The 16,451-nt window shown below is 41.8% G+C and overlaps 1 protein-coding gene across 2 annotated transcripts in view; it reads left to right on the top strand.

Annotated features, from left to right (window-relative positions):
* RPS6KC1 (ribosomal protein S6 kinase C1) overlaps positions 1-16,451 on the top strand; it is a 134,635-nt gene that overhangs the window by 29,925 nt on the left and 88,259 nt on the right. For both annotated transcript variants that reach the window (XM_032771241.2, XM_075064327.1), the window contains 2 exons: positions 3,463-3,522; positions 4,359-4,727. In XM_032771241.2, the coding sequence (XP_032627132.1) occupies positions 3,463-3,522; positions 4,359-4,727 (429 nt within the window). The remainder of the gene's footprint in view (positions 1-3,462; positions 3,523-4,358; positions 4,728-16,451) is intronic.

Raw genomic sequence — 16,451 nt, 5'->3', positions numbered from 1 at the left:
GACCGGGGCTCCAGCTGGGAGAGCAGAGACGCGGGGCTTTGCCGCGCTCTGACCGGGGCTCCAGCCGGGAGAGCAGAGACGCGGGCTTGCCGCTCCGGCGGCAGTGCGGCAAGGCCGGCGGCTCTGGCTGGAGGCGGCAAGCCCCCGCTCTCCCGTCTGGACTCTGGCCCTTTAAATAGCCCCCCCGAGCCTGGGGCAGTGAGGGAGGTATTAAAAGTCCTGGGGCTCCCAGCTGCCTCTGCCACCCGGGTCTTCAAATAGCCGCCGGAGCCCCTCCCTCTTGCATTCCGAGCGCTCCCGCGGCTATTTAAAAGGTCCCCGAGTAGAAGGGGGTTTGGGACTACTTAAGGGCTGGGGTTCCAGCTGCCTCTGCTGCACCCATGACCTGCCCACACCAGTCCGGCCCCCGCTGCAGCCAGCTCGGCACCCTGTGCCCACAGCCACCTCTGCCAAACACCTTGTCCTGCTCCAGCCACCCCTGTCACACACCCCTGCAGCCTCCCAAAGCCAGCCAGCCCCACAGCACTGCTGCCGCACCAGCTCTGCACACTCTGCCCAGCCCGCACCCCCTGCCCTGTTTCCAGTCAACCCCTGCTGCACCCCACTGCCTGAAGCCACTGTCCCACACTCCTCTGTCCTCCAGCCCTGCAAACCCTCTGCACGCCACCCCTGCGGCCCTGCCTGAAGCCAGCCCGCCCCACCCCTTGTCTCCAACCAGCCCCAATCCTTGCCCTGCGGCAGCGCAGAACTACCTCCAGTCAGCCCTGCCCTGCCTTCAGCCAGCCCCATGTCCACTGCTGCCCTGCATTTTCCAGGGCATTAACTCTGCAGGGAGCAGTGGAACCAACACAATGTGCCCCCCCCAGGGAGTGGCGGACCCACACACGTGAAAGGCAGTCATTAATAACCAATCAACAGCAGATATGATGCAATGTAATAATTTTATTCATATAGTTATGGAAAGTGAAATATACATGAAAGAAATGAGAGGCTTTTTTTTAAGTCATCCCTGCTGACTGTGCTTCTTGGTAGCAAGAGGAGAAGGCTGCAGAGAAAGGAATTATCTGGCAGCCTGTTCCTTTTTCATGGTTTCCTTATCCTCCAGTCTTGCAACTTTTATTTTCTGTGGAATACAGATTCATACTGCTTCATCTCTTCCTAGTCTTCCTTGGTTTTTTCTTAAGCTTTGCAGTCTTTCAGAAGTCTGCACTGATGGACAGTATTCAAGGTCACTTTAAAAAAACACAGAGATAAACTGTAATACAGAGCCTCCATTGTTTTTAAGAGTTTTTGTAGCATCATTTACACATTCTGAGCATAGCACAGAGAGGCCGCAGCTGCAGATAGAGATGGCGAGTTTCCCCACACGCGGCTCACAGTGGAAGGGGGGCTGCCACGTGGCTCACCTGGGAGGGTGGGGTGGGGTGGGTGTGGGTTGCTTCACTGTGGAAGCCATGGGGTTCTGTGACTTGTGAAAAGCAAAGAGCAGCTACAGGGAAATAAACACTGAACCTACACCCACATCTGCCACAGCAGCTACTCTCAGAGCCTCTTGCACACGGCAGCTCACCTGGGAAGGGGGTGGGGTGGGGTTGCTTCACTGTGGAAGCCATGGGTTTTCTGTGGCTTGTGGAAAGCAAAGAGCAGCTACAGGGAAATCAATGGGTTATTCCACATCTAGCATGCTTGCAGGCAGCCATAGCCCCCTGCTCCAAAACATTTGCATCCTTAATAAAGCTTCTTACCAGGAACAGGCTCCTCTGCTGGTTCCTCACTACCAAGTCCCAGCGGCGGCGACTGGCTAGCTTCTTCCTGGCTGGAAAATAGCTCCTGCCTGCATGACTCCTGGGAGTCTCCAAACACCTCAGTAGCCTCCCTCTCGGTTCTCTACAACCTCCCCCTCCTCTCCAGGCTCTGAGCCCAGGGCAGTGGAGTGCGAAGCGATGACGTAGAGGCTGAAAAGGCATGCTGGGATACCTCCTAATACCCTGGAGGCCAATTACAGCGCTGGTGAGTGCCACACTGATGACCAGCGCTGCATCACCAGCGCTGGCTGCGCTACAAACGAGCGGACCCAGGTGTACAGCCAGCGCTGCAAACAGGGAGTTGCAGCGCTGGCTGAGCTTTTAAGTGTAGACACCTGCTAAGTTGCAGCGCTGTAACCCCCTCACCAGCGCTGCAACTTGCAAGTGTAGCCATGGCCTAAGACCCTCAGGAGAGAGACTCTCAGTTCCTCCTCCTGCTTCTCTTAGGCCTGTCTACACTGCCACTTTACAGTGCTGCAACATTCTCACTCAGGAATGTGAAAAAACACCCCCCTGAGCACTGCCAGTTTCAGCGCTGTAAAGTGGCAGTGTCGACAGTGCACCAGCACTGGGAGCTACTCCCCTCATGAGGGTGGTGAGTTTTTTTGTTTTACAGTGCTGGGACTACACAACCACGTTAAAGTCCTGCTGCTAGTGAAGACATACCCTTAGAATGCCACTCTGTTCCCACTTCTCTCTTTGCCTTATGCAAAAGAACAGTGGTGCCCTGCACTCTCTGCCTTCCCCAAGGCCTTTTCATGAAAGAGCAAATGGGAGTGGCTCCACTTCCTGCCTCCTCTTCCCCTCACTCCCCTTTAAGGAACTAGTCTCTTCAAAGACCACTTTTCTAGGCAAAAATTCTGCTCATTTTTCATGAGAAGATGAGTGGGTTTCCCTCCCTCTCCCCCCAACTCTGTCTCTACAGCTTTGGAGAAAGTCTAAAGGAATTTGTTTTTGTTTGAGAACCACCCGAGTCATGAAATATTACCTGGTGGTGTGGAGAATATCTTGACTGCAATGGTAATGCACAAGACAGCAGACTTCAGGGTTTATCTCAGAATTTTCTTTTGCCCTTTCATGTATTGCTTCAATGGGTGTGTGTGGCAAGATGATAAAACAAACTCCCATTTGCGGTCCAGCTGGCAGTGCCGAGTTCATGGCTTATTCCAGACATCTGGTGCAGGATGTTACTCTAGAATATTGTTTTCCAAATTGAAAGCTTGTGTGTCTTGTTAAATTGTATGCATGTTTGCAAGTCCCTCAAATCTTAAATTTCCATAAGAATTGTGGAGCAGCAGAATAGTCTATAGTGGGATTAAATGCCATCATCACAATTGAATTTGGATACAGTAATGTGGTACTGAGGCTTCATGTAGTTCTCCTAAATAGGCACCTTTGCTGTTTAATCTTTTTAAACCTTTAAGGCCTCAAAGAATTGAAAGAATTAAAACCACAGTTGTTATGATGTAGCAGTTTTGGCAATCCAAAATGAATACATTTGAAAGCAGGTTTGAGTGCAGTTGCTTCAAACACAACTCTCTATCTGTGATAAGACTGCATTAATAAGTCTCTTCTTCCCTTTGCTTGATATTTAAATTAATGTATATTTTGTGATATAAAAATATATCTATGCCTTTCCCCTCTGTCCTTTTTTTAGTTCAAAAGGATTTAAGTGGACTTGATGATGTGATGCTTACCAGCCAATCAGAATGTGGAGGTAAAATATAGAAATAGCTTTTTTTATATATCTGCCGTATAGGCAAATACCAAAAATAATATTTTCGAGTTGAAACTTGATGCCTTTTATACATGATGATATATGCAGAGAGAAAAATTATAGCCTATGTATAAAATGTATTTGAAACCAATGTGTCACAAATATCTAATTGGTAATTTAACAACTTGGGCCACTTAACCTTACTAACTTAAAGCAACGTGAAGTGTTGTGTTTTTTTGTTTAATGGTAAGCAATTGCAGTCTGAATTCATTTTGTAGCATCGTCCACACAAATAGGGTTAGCCATGTAAATTCCAGGAGCCCAAATGAGTGGGCTCTGAAGGTATAGATTGGCTGCTAGTTGCTTAGTCTCCTTGCATTCTCATTGTCATTATGAGGAATTTGAGCTGAGAGTTGCTTTTGGAAGCCTTTTGCCAACTTGGGGAAAATTGGGCTTCTTCCACGGGAGCTCAAAAATCTTGAGTTCCCAAGAGAGTGATGGTATATAAGGCTGTTCTATACCTGAAGTCTTGTGATGAGGTACATCAAAAAGCAGGCTAAGTGAAGAGTCTGTACTCGATGCTTGAAATTCAAAATGGAACAGGAATGGCAAGTCTTGTGATAGAGAATTCCGAAGGGCATTTATGGTAGAGGAAAATCAGAGCGTCAGTAATCCTTCTGACCTACACCAGAGATGCTACAAATAGTTATAGAGGCTTAACTTGAATATACATGGTGGGAACAAGAAATAAATTGTTGTTTTTCTCAGAGTATTAATAGAAATACTAATACTAGCAACTTTAATTTCGTTGTACACACTTGTGATCATACTTCCAGGTTTCTCCAGTGAAAGTGACCTCATCTCTTTGACAGTCGATGCAGACTCTCTTGCCGAATTAGATGATGGAATGGCATCCAACCAAAATTCTCCCAGTAGAGCTTTTGGTCTCAGCCTTGCTTCAGAATCCTTAGGACAAGGTGCTAATGCTTATGATTGTGAGTGGAGCAAACCTGAAGGCGAGAGGGAGAGCGAGAGCCATAGTCTGTTTACTGGGAGCTTAAGACACAAGCTTGGCAAACATGATTACTTGGAGAAAGCAGGGGAACTGATAAAGCTGGCCTTGAAGAAAGAGGAAGAAGAAGATTATGAAGCTGCCTTTAGTTTTTATCGAAGAGGGGTCGATCTGCTCCTGGAACGTGTTCAAGGTATGGATCTTCCCGCTGCATCGAATGCCTTTTAAGATATGTTAGTCTTCTATTAATAACAACAATTTAGTGAGTGCTAACAAGGTTCTGTTAAATGGCAAATGATGTGTAGTTGAGAACTGAAATGTGTTTTCTTATCTGAGACTGTTTTTGAACAGTAATGCTGAGTGTCAAATACTTGTTCTCTTTTCAAACCTGAAGCACAACCACACTCTAAATGCTGAGTTGCAGTTTGACTTCTCTATCTAGTATAACTCCTGTAAATATCCCTTTTATTTTTTATGTACCATTGGGAATGATTATCTATAATACTCAGAATTTGCAGAACTGTTGTAACATAACCCTCAATTAACCATGTAAGTTAAGTTAATTATCCCCTTTTGACACATGGGGGAAACAGACTCAGGTTAACTTTCCAAACATATCAGGGAGCAGACGTGTTTCTGCCTCCCAGCCTTCTTCCTAGTCCACTAGACCTTCTTGCCTTCTCTAGCTAAAAGACGCATATAGGTGTAAATGTTTTTTCAAATTCTGTATTATAGAGCTATTTGCATTGCTAGAGGAGAACAGAATTGTACGCACACATGACTTCACCCTGTAAAAAAAAAAACGTGGAAGTTAAACAGAACATCCTGCGTGCCACTCAAGGAAGGGTTTTCTCTCTTCCATCTCTGATCCTCAAAAGCCCCAAATTACAGCAGCCTTTCAAGCCAATGAAAACTAAAATCTATTAATTTTAACATCTGTTCTGGCTGCAGGAATTGTAGCAGAGCAGTAGCATGTGCTTTGTACAGGAGTGAATTCAGAGCCTGTGCAGTACTCCCATCCTATGCTAGCCTGCTGAGAACAGAAAACTGGAATCCAGATCCAGGTCTCATTTGACAGTGCAGAGCTTTAACCACAGATCCACTGAGTGGATTCAGAAATTAACTCCAGTAGTTCCAGACAGACTAGTTTTCAGATTTTTTTATTGTATTTCATAAAGACATAAAGCATTGATCCTCGAGAGGGACCTCTGTATGGTTCTGTGAACGAGTGTTACATGTTGTGCTGCTTTTTACACTGGCAGGGACAAAATAGTAGGAATAAAATTGGTGAAAATGTAGGTGATGGACAAGAGTATGTGCTTAGCTTCTGCTGGAGATGAGCCAACTCACTGTTTGTAAATCTGCCTCTTTCGTTCCCTCTGGGAGTCATGTCATTAGGATGACTGTGTTATCCATGTTATCAACCTGCTTTTCATTCCGGATGTTGAATGTGTTGGGAATCCGTCTGTTGGTAGCAACCCTGCTGTTCATTCTTTGTTAATACACTCTCTTTTAGGATGATGTGCCTTTCACTACTGCTTTTCTGAAGGACATTCCATTTTGTCATAACCATTTCTGCTTTTTAACCACAATGCAAGGGCCTTTCAAACTGGCATTTGCAGCTTCAGCATAACAAATCTACCTCAAATTCTTCGTTTGCTACAATTTCTAGAGTTTTCTCCAAGAACTTGAGATTTCTTGCTTTCTCCTACTCTCTCGTATATTCGCTATCTTTTTGTACAGCTACCTAGCAACAGTCCTAATTCCCAATCTTATTCTCTAATCCCTTGATATCCAGGATTTTCAGCCTGATGGCCAAACATTATTTCAAAAAAGTCAGAGTCCCAGAAAGAGTGGGACAAGTGAATAAGGACTTGTTATTTACCCCTTTATATAACATAAGAATCAGGGGTCACCCAATGAAATTAACAGGCAGCAGGTTTAAAACAAACATAAGGAAGTTGTTGTTCTCACACAGTCAACCTGTGGGACTGGTTGCCAGGGGAAGCTGTGAAGATCAAAAGTATAACAAGGTTCAAAAAAGAATTAGGTAAATTCATGGAGGATAGGTCCATCAATAGCTATTTGCCAGAATGGTCAAGGATGCAACTCTATACTTCAGATGTCCCTAAACCTCTGATTGCTAGAAACTGGGGCTGGATGATGGGGGATGGATCACTTGAGAATTCCATTATTCTGTTCATTCCCTCTAAAGCAGTGGGCACTAACCACTGTTGGAAGTCAGAATGTTGGACTACATGACCATTGTTCAGACTCAGTATGGTCATTCTTATGTTCTTAATTGTTTTTGGCAGATTTTCTGCCCTTTTTTGCTTGGGCAGCACAAAGGGAGTAGTTACCAGCTGCAACTCCATGCTGGGGATACCCCCAATATGGGGGATTTTTGTGTGGGTGCAGAATTAGCATAGCTGGCACCTATACCTTACTCTTCCCATATGACAGGCCCTCTGTGCCAGGGGTTGGGATCAGGGAGTGAAAGAGGTTGGAGTGTGTTTCTGTCTCCAGCTGGTATGTAATTCCTTGGAGATTATAGCCAGCTAATTCAGTTTAGAGCAGCCCCTAAATTGCTCTAAACTGGGCTGGGGCAGAGAACCTGGGAGCTGTAATTGGTTGCTGGTTCTGAACTTGTCATCTCCTCCATGAGGGCGGAGATGGAAGAGAGAAGTCATTCTTTGCTAGACACTCGCCCGAGGCTCAGGTAAAGCCATTTGAACTCCTATTCAGCTCTTTGTGGGGCTCCCACAGCCTGGCAGGGAAGTCCCCAGCCTCTTTGCCGTAGTGACCCAGCTAATTCAAATATTTCAGTTTCAGAATTCCAGCATGTGATTCAGAGAACATATTTTCCATTCCCAATAATATACATATTTTCCTATTACAGTCTCCTTTGAGGGATACACATGGCCCCTAACCCACAGATTATATGACTGTGCTGTAACTCTCTAATCTCTCTGAAGTGCCTTTGAATTCATCATATTCTTAACTAGCCCTGTAGATACTATTCTTATGTCAGTATATCTTCATTTAAAATATGCTGTTACTGTTAATATTGACAAGTGAATATCACTCTACATTGCAATAATCTTAACTCTGACTCATAAGACATACTTATTATCTTTGCCAACATATATCTCACATGGTCAAAAACATGCATGTATTAGTGATATGTATTTTGAAATCCTTTGTAAATGTCTTGGGTGTCAATAGTTTGTGGTTTACTTATAGAATATCTTCATTTTGGGTTTCTTTCCAGGCCAGCCAAAACAGTTTTCAGATCTTAGGGTGGGTGTTTTTTTTGTTTTTTGTTTTTTGTTTTTTTCCCACATGCCACCACTGCATTGTGTGTGGCCTGTCTTCTGAGAGCTGACACTATTAGATTGAAGGTGTCCTTTCCATATAAAGTGACAATTCATAATGCTGCCACTTGGTGGCACCAAGAAAATAGAAACTGATGCTTAAAAACTACAATGACAAAATGCAATCAATATAGCAAACAGTCAATCCTTTCTGTTTGGAACTTCCCTCTGACTGCTTTTCATATAGTAGTTTAGTAACTCAGCATCACAGACCTGGAATTTAAGTTTCTCTTTATCCTGTTTTTAACCACTCCTATTGATTTGGTATAAGGTATACTCACTCATGCTTCTGCCCTGTCCCAGTGGTATTGCGCACTTTCCTAACTGTAAATATCCTTGAATTTACTACATGTATTACTTGAATCTTGCAGACTTGCAATTCCTTAGCCGATGATAAATAGCTGTAATTTGTCTGCTCTTCTGTAAAGGCAGTCTTTGTAAGTGGAAAATCTGACATACCTGATGACTCTTCAGCCTTTTGACTTGATGGCGCTAATCCCAGAGGTGAAAAATACTGCATGTGCTGAAGCCCAGGAGATAAGGATGTTGACTTGATTTTTAGTTTCCTTTGTATATACAGTGGAAAGCATGGTTCTGTTAACTACATTGTTAGCAACGCACTTGTATCTTCCCCTGTTACTCTTCTGTGACATTTTAGCATGAAATCTTTAGTGTTCTGTTTACAGTCCTGGCAAGAAAACTGATTGGGGTATCTTTTCAGGGTTCCATGACGCTGTTAAATTCTGAGAACTAACTGTACTGTTTTTTCTTTGAGCATCAATACAATAAACACCTTAGGCCAAATTTTGTTCACGCACAGCCCATGTCCATAAAGAGATGAAATTCTCTAACCTGTGCCCAGGCTAGGAATGGGACCAGAGCCCGTGCGCTGCAGTAGTATCACCTGTACTCTAAGCACACCTCCATACTGAAATGGATAGAGTACTTGTTGCAGCACAGTTCCATGGTGTACTGTGGGAAGCGATGGCTGTTTGCATCCCTCTCCCCCTCATGAAGTGGAATCCCCACTGGTGCTGCTTCAGAACTAGTTTGGCTGGCAAATATGGCTATTTCTTTGTTTTGTTAGCATGCAGAACAGTCTGAGGTCAGTGTATTGCTTCAGGCCTGTTGATGAATTACATGAAGAAAAAAAATCATCAGCAGCAAGCCTCGTGCTTCCCAGCTGTCCCTCATTTTGAGAACTTTGGTCATTTTAGTCCCAGAGTTAACTACAAAGTTGGTGTCCCTTCTTTCTTATTGCTGGACAGAATTTACGTTATTAAGAAACTAACTGGGAGGCTGAGCTAACAGAAAATACTATTTGTACTAGAGAAGTTAATCCCATCTCTTCAGTTCTTGTGTGACCATCCCAAATTATACCCCCATTTGGGCATCGGCAAGTTGAGATGTGTGGTGAGCAGATAGTTAAACATGATCACTTATTTTAACCTAAAAAAGCCGATAGTGCCTAAGATGGTGAGGCAAGAAAGATACAGAGATGTAGGGGAACCAGATACATGAGTAAGGATGATAGAATCTGTCCTATAAGGTTGAAAAAGTAAGGACTAATAGCTAACCCTTTCCTTACAGGTCTCCATGTTATACATGAAAATCTGGAGGAAGATACCTAATCTATGGTAGAGCTGGAATGCTTGTTCCACTTTGGGGCAGTTCTTACATTCTTCACTTGTATGTATATATATCTAAATGATGAACTGTCTTGGTTGTGTGGAGTGAGTACTTGTCCAGTGTAGTCCTCAAGGCTGAGCATCTGATTAAATGAACCATGATGCATACAATTTGTATGGTGTCCTTGTCGATCATAAGTAGATCTCAAGATAATTAATTAATTCTGTGTGCCAGGTCTTGGACACTAGTTTTCATTGGCTATCCACAAGCTATGGATAAGCTTCTGCTGTCAGGGAAAACATTTTGATTAGGGCTGTCAAGCGATTAAAAAAATTAATCGTGATTAATCACCCTGTTAAGCCATAATAAAATACTATTTATATAAATATTTTTGGATGTTTTCTACATTTTCAAATAGATTGATTTCAGTTACAGCACAGAGTTCAAAGTGTACAGTGCTCTTGTGTACAGTGCACTACAAAGTGTACAGTTTATTTTTTACAGTATATTTTTATATTTATATTTTTATTATAAATATTTGCACTGTAAAAATAAAAGAAATATTATTTTTCAGTTCACTTAGTACAAGTACTGTAGTGCAACCTTTTTATCATGAAAGTTGGACTTACAAATGTAGAGTTATGTACAAAAAATAACTGCATTCAAAAACACAACAATTTAAAACTTTAGAGCCTACAAGTCCACTCAGTCCTACTTCTTGTTCAGCCAATCGCTCAGACAAACAAGTTTGTTTACATTTGCAGGAGATAATGCTGCCCGCTTCTTGTTTACAATGTCACCTGAAAGTGAGAACAGGCGTTTGCGTGGTACTGTTTTAGCCGGCGTTTCAAGATATTTATGTGCCACATATTGTTAAAAGATTTTGTATGTCTCTTTCATTGCTTTCAACCACCCAAAATCTAGGGACCTTTGTATGCTGGTGATATGGGTTTCTTGCTTGATAATGATCGAAGCAAGTACTGACCACTGAGTATGTCACCGCACAGAGATTAGGTTTTCTTTTGTGGTCGAGTTCGTATTTTCCGCATGGAATGTTGGTCTTTTAAGACTTCTGAAGCGTGCTCCATGACCTTGTTCCCTCTCAGATTTTGAAGGCACTTCAGATTCTTAAATTCTTGGGTCGAGTGCTGTATCTTTTTTTTAGAAAATCTTCCATTGGTAGTCTTCTTTGCTGTTTGTCGTCAACTCTGCAATGAAAGATATTTTTAAATGAAAACATGTGTCGAGTTCATCCGAGGACGCTATAACATTGATATTGACAGAATGCGGGTTTAAAAAAAAGAACAGTGAGACATACAATTTCGTCGCCCCAAGGACTTGAGTCCACAAATTTAATTAAGCATTTATTTTTTTTTTTAATGAGCGCCATCAGCATAGAAGGCATTGTCCTCTGTTGGTGGCCAAACCATGAAGGGGCATTACTTCATGTTTAAGCTATCTGGCAATTACCTTGCAATGCAGCTACAAATAAGTGCCATGCAAACGTCTGTTTCATTTCAGGGTGACTTTATAAATAAGAAGCAGGTGCAGTATCTCCTGTAAATGTAAACAAACTTGTTTGTCTTAGCGATTGGGCTGACAAGTTAGTGGGACTGAGTGGGAACTTGTAGGCTTAAAGCAGGGGTAGGAACCTATGGCAAACGTGCGAGGCGGAACACGAGCTGATTTTCGTGGCACTCACACTGCCTTGTGTCCTGCATGGTCTTGGGTCTGATTTTAATTTAATTTAAATGAAGCTTATTAAACATTGTCTAAAACCTTATTTACTTTACATACAACAATAGTTTAGTTATATATTATAGACTTATAGAAAGAGACCTTCTAAAAATGTTAAAATGTATTACTGGCACACGAAACCTTAAATTAGAGTGAATAAATGAAGACTCGGCACACCACTGCTGAAATGTTGCTGACTCCTGTTCTAAAGCTTTACATTGTTTTGTTTTTGAATGCAGTTATGTAACAAAAAAAAAATCTACATTTGTAAGTTGCACTTTCACAAATAAGAGATTGCACTACGGTATTTGTACGAGGCAAATTGAAAAATATTTTTTTTTTTACAGTGCAAATATTTGTAATAAAAATATTGTGTTGTAATTGAAATCAATATATTTGAAAATGTAGAAAAACATCCAAAATATTTAATAAATTTGAATTGGTATTCTGTTGTTTAACAGTGCAGTTAAAACTGCAATTAATTTTTTAAATCATGATTAATTTTTTTGAGTTAATGCCATGAGTTAACTGCGATTAATTGACTGCCCTAATTTTGATGATATCAGTTGCATATCTGCATACATTAGCTTTGCTGATATCCGACAAACAGAGCTGGAATGAAAGTTACAGATACAATTTGAACTTCACTTTGAACGTGGACCCAGAAATTTATATATAATGAGGCATTCCCCCCAAAAATGAAATAGGGTTGCCTTAGGTGAGTAATATTTTAGACATCTAGATGCTATTTCTAGCCATTTTGGAAACGAACTAACTTCCCAGTTTGTGAAATAAGTTGCCTCCACTTTGATGGGGAAAGGTTAGGGTTTAAATCCTCTATTCAGAGGAACAGGGCAGCATGATTGGAGATTATTCTCAGGTCTGTTAGGGATGCCACACTACTTTCAGAATATAATATAGATAGAAGAAATAGATCTAGTCTAGTATGCCTGCCATCTTAAAGTGTAGTAACTGGAGCTTTTGCCTGTGGAGTTTAATGCCTCATTGGGTGGTGTCACTGAGGTGAGCCTTTACTGGTGTAGGAAAATTGGGTATGGGTTTGAGGTCAGTCTGGTGCTACGTGACCTTGTTCAATACAGAAAGAAGCAATGTATTTTTTTATGAAAAATATAAATGTTGGTGTCCGAAAAGCAACCAACTGAATAGTTTATTTCCACTTCCGAGCTACTCAAGTGGGCTCCCTACAGTTTTTTTTTTTTTGCATAAAAAATTAATCCCTCCTCAGTTTATGTAAACCAATGCAAAAAACGTCTTTAAATCTGGTGATCTTTAGGCTAATTAACCAGGCCCATCCCCACGTATAGTACTTACTGGTAAGCAGAGGAATATACAAATATTAATATACCTGATTTTAATATAGTGAAAAGCTTATCTCTGTGCTGAAGGCATAAGCTGTTCTGAGAATCTAAAGATTCTTCTGAGGGTTTTATGTTATTTCCTGGTGAAGATTTTTAAAGAAGCTGGATAGATAGGGCTGCATCTGTAACCATATTGCCTGACGATGATCCTTATTGAGTTAGTCTGCATAGTATAATGCTACAGAGACCTCTTGAAAGAAACATGCTCATGCCATTGTGTAGAGGAGTCATTTTGTGATTTTTATTCTTTTCCCCTACCAGCTTAAAACTGCTTGTCTTCACAGGTGAGGCTGGGCCTGCATGGGTTGTGACCTCTTAGGAGGAGTGTACTGTCTACTCTTTCAATTTTGGGTTTGCATTTTTTGTTGAAACTTCAAGTAAGTGGGAAGCTAGTCTTCATATAAAAAGAAAACTGAGAAGTAGGATTAGGCAGTTCACTGCTTCTGGGAGTTCGGTAATATGAATCTCTCTCCCACCCCACTCCTTCCTGCAATCCCTCATTCTTCAGGCTGTTTTAGCTTCTTTCTTGGAGTCAGGAGTCTGTTTTCAAACTCCTGTTGGATTTCCTCTGCCATGTAACAAGTTGGTGTCACATTCACTGACTTTCAGTCATATTTCTCTGTTTAGTAGAACACCCTCCAAGAACAGACTGCAGAGAGGCTTGGAACGTTTCGTTTTTCATTTCCCTGGTAAGGTTCTGTGTAACTACGTCCACTGTTCTGACTGCCAAAGCGGTCTCCTGTTTCTGTGGTGCTAGTGTTGGAGAACATGTTGCTGCTGGCACCATTGTTTTCTTATCAGTATTAGGAGGCTGCTGCTTCTCCTTCTGTTTTTGTGCTGATCTAGGTTCCAGATTTTTTTTTTTTAACAGAGTATCCAGGGATGTTTCTTCTTTTGTAGAATCTATGTAGTTTGACTGATTTTTTTTTTTTGTTAACTGCTCAATGGGAAATGGAGCCAGAGCTTAGTGTGAATGCAGATGCTAGCTAGGTCTGCCCCACATGACCAGATCACTGGTTTCTTTGGACATCTACAAACACATACGACAGATTATCAGCTTCTGTCATGTTTAACACAGTTATAAATGCAAGAAACATTTTTATCTGAAGTGAGATACTGCTAGGAATAAAACTTTTGAAAAGCTGTCTTGTATGTACTGTAAAATTTATCGTTCTTAACTGTTACCTGCCTGTTAGTCACTTGAGCACTCCACATGCAGAACACTTTCCTATGTAGCCTTAACCTTTGCACTTATTTCTATATATTTTTCCATATACTCTGTTCAGATTTGTGATAACCCATTGGTGGGTTAAATTTTGTTTCACTGTCTGAGTTGGAGTTGGTACCTTCATTCAAGGTACGTGAGTTCTAAATACCTAGGTAAACATGCATTAAATGTGATGTGCTCAGAGTCCTTAAAAGAACCCAGATGTTAGTCATTATATACAAACTGGAAAGTTATGAGGGATCTATGTTCTAGAGAGTCCACTTGTTGCCACAAATTTGTGCTTCAGACTTTAAAGCTTCACTTAAAAATATGCAATTCTTCACGGTTGTGTAGCTATCCGATGACGTCTGCAGATAGCTGGAAAGAATAACTCAAAGTGAACTGCACTGTTATCTCAATCAGTTAGCTACTCTGAAACTCAAAGAAGACAAAATGTCAACATTAACTGTTTCAGTGCTGATCATTAACAAACTGCCAGCGTATGTGCTCATCCTCCATCCCAAGCTGCTTCCAGGTGCTGAAATCACCAGCTGCCTCCTTGAGAGCTGCCCACATGTCCAGCAACTAATTATGCAGTCAACTTAAAAAGCATTCTAGCTCTCTGGCGTTTGTGGGGACTTGTTCATAACTCAGCTTCTCCTCCCATTCCTGAAACAAATTTCCCAGAAATATGCTTGAAATTTCAGGGCTACAGAATAGTGGCCATAGTGTCAAGATTTACAAATTGCATGTTCGCTTACAGCATGCACAAGTTTGTTTGGTTTATAAGGAAATAGCAGTCTCATTCATGTGATGTAAGAAGTATTTGCACTAATAAAAACAGAGGTCCTCAAACCGGATAAGCAAAAATAACAGCTGGGTTACCCACTAATGAGGAAGGTGCTGCTAAACCTTTCATTGTGGGAAGAATAAGTCTTCTAAGGTTCCCCACCTTCCATTTTTATTACTCCATAGAAAACAGAGTCATTCTTTGAAAAATCCAAAAATCCAGCTGGGGGATATATATGGGGTGGTTGTGAAGGATGTAGAGAAACTTGTTCATATATAAAAAAAAGAGTATTTTAACTGTTACATTGGGTGATTTTATGAATGGCTTATTCAGGCTTTTAGTATCTGAAAAAAAGTTTTACTGTTTCAATCAATGGCCAAATACTTGGACTTTGGGGAGAACTGCATAGACAGATCCTCCTTCAAATTCCTGGTATGTTCTTTAAGAGAAGAAACTTCCAACCTCTTCTGGTTGGTTCTTAAATCCAGATAAGGTCTGAAATATTTGAGTAGTCATGAGAGGAAAAACAGAAGGGTATGAGATACCTAGAAGCGATAGAATATCAGTAAAGAGATAATGGTACCTTGTTGGTCTTATTCCTTCTGTGAAAATGTCCTCATGTGCTAAGGTTCACTGCAGTTAGATGAGGACAGGGAAGAGAGAGGACATCATCTGATTTAGATGATGATCTAGCAAAAAGGAAAGTGATCTGTTATTCAGTGAGCCTGTATAAATCTTAGACCTCAGCAGCACTGTGCAGACTGGAAGGTGGAAACATGGAATGTCTCCCTTCCTCCAAATCTCACCTGGGCTATTGTTTCCAAAAGGAAATGCAGCTCAATGCAGTCAAACGATTTTTGTGTGTGGTGTGAGGCCGCTGTATATTACTCTCCCATGCCTTTTGTGGTACCTGCAAAGTATGCCTTCTAAAAATTACGCAGTGGTATGTTCTAACTTGAAACTCAATCAATTGCCATGAATCACTCTTGGGGAGGGGGAAGGGGAGAGTGGGAAAGCCCTTCTTTTCTCCTGGCTAGGGCGCTGGCAATGATGTCAAAATCTAGGTTTAGTGTCTGTGTTGGTCTCTGAGGTGAATAGATATAATTCTGTTTGGTTTCAGTCATGCAGATTGGAGCCTCCCTCAAGGAGCTTGCAAGGTTATTATTTTTCGTAAGATTCCTTGTACATTCTTGGTAGAAGAGGTGATTGTTTAGTTTGATCTTTAATTCTATATCAGATCCATGTTAGGTGCATCTCTCTTTCCTTCACAAGAATAAATGGCTCACAAGTCTCACATTCTGAAATGAGATGCTCCAACGCTATTGTCTCATCTTGCAAGAGATGGACCAAGCTCATTCTGGTACGTTGACTGACTTATTTTTAAATTGGAGGTTTGCTTTGAACTACAAAGATTTACGTAGTATTACATATATAACCTGCTTACGTGGGGTAGCCTGCCCTGGCTCACCAACTGGTTGAGAAAGAAGTGTAGGTTTGTTTAGCAGTCACATCAATAGAGACCCCAGTCTTTGTTCTTAAAACATGTGCAGGGGGCTCAACTCTGTATCAAGATGGGTATTCTCTTCTGAATTATTGGAAACAATGGGTTCTTCTTCGAGTGCTTGCTCATATCCATTCCAGTAGGTGTACGCGCCGCGCGTGCACGTTCATCGGAGAACTTTTACCCTAGCAACTCCAGTGGGCCGGCAGGTCGCCCCCTAGAGTGGCGCCGCCATGGCGGGTGATATATACCCCTGCCGGCCCGCCCGCTCCTCAGTTCCTTCTTACCGCCGTGTCGGTC

The sequence above is a fragment of the Chelonoidis abingdonii genome, chromosome 3 (genome assembly GCF_003597395.2).
Source record: "Chelonoidis abingdonii isolate Lonesome George chromosome 3, CheloAbing_2.0, whole genome shotgun sequence".
Taxonomy (NCBI): Eukaryota; Metazoa; Chordata; order Testudines; family Testudinidae; genus Chelonoidis; species Chelonoidis abingdonii.
This window is presented reverse-complemented; position numbering and strand designations above follow the sequence as displayed.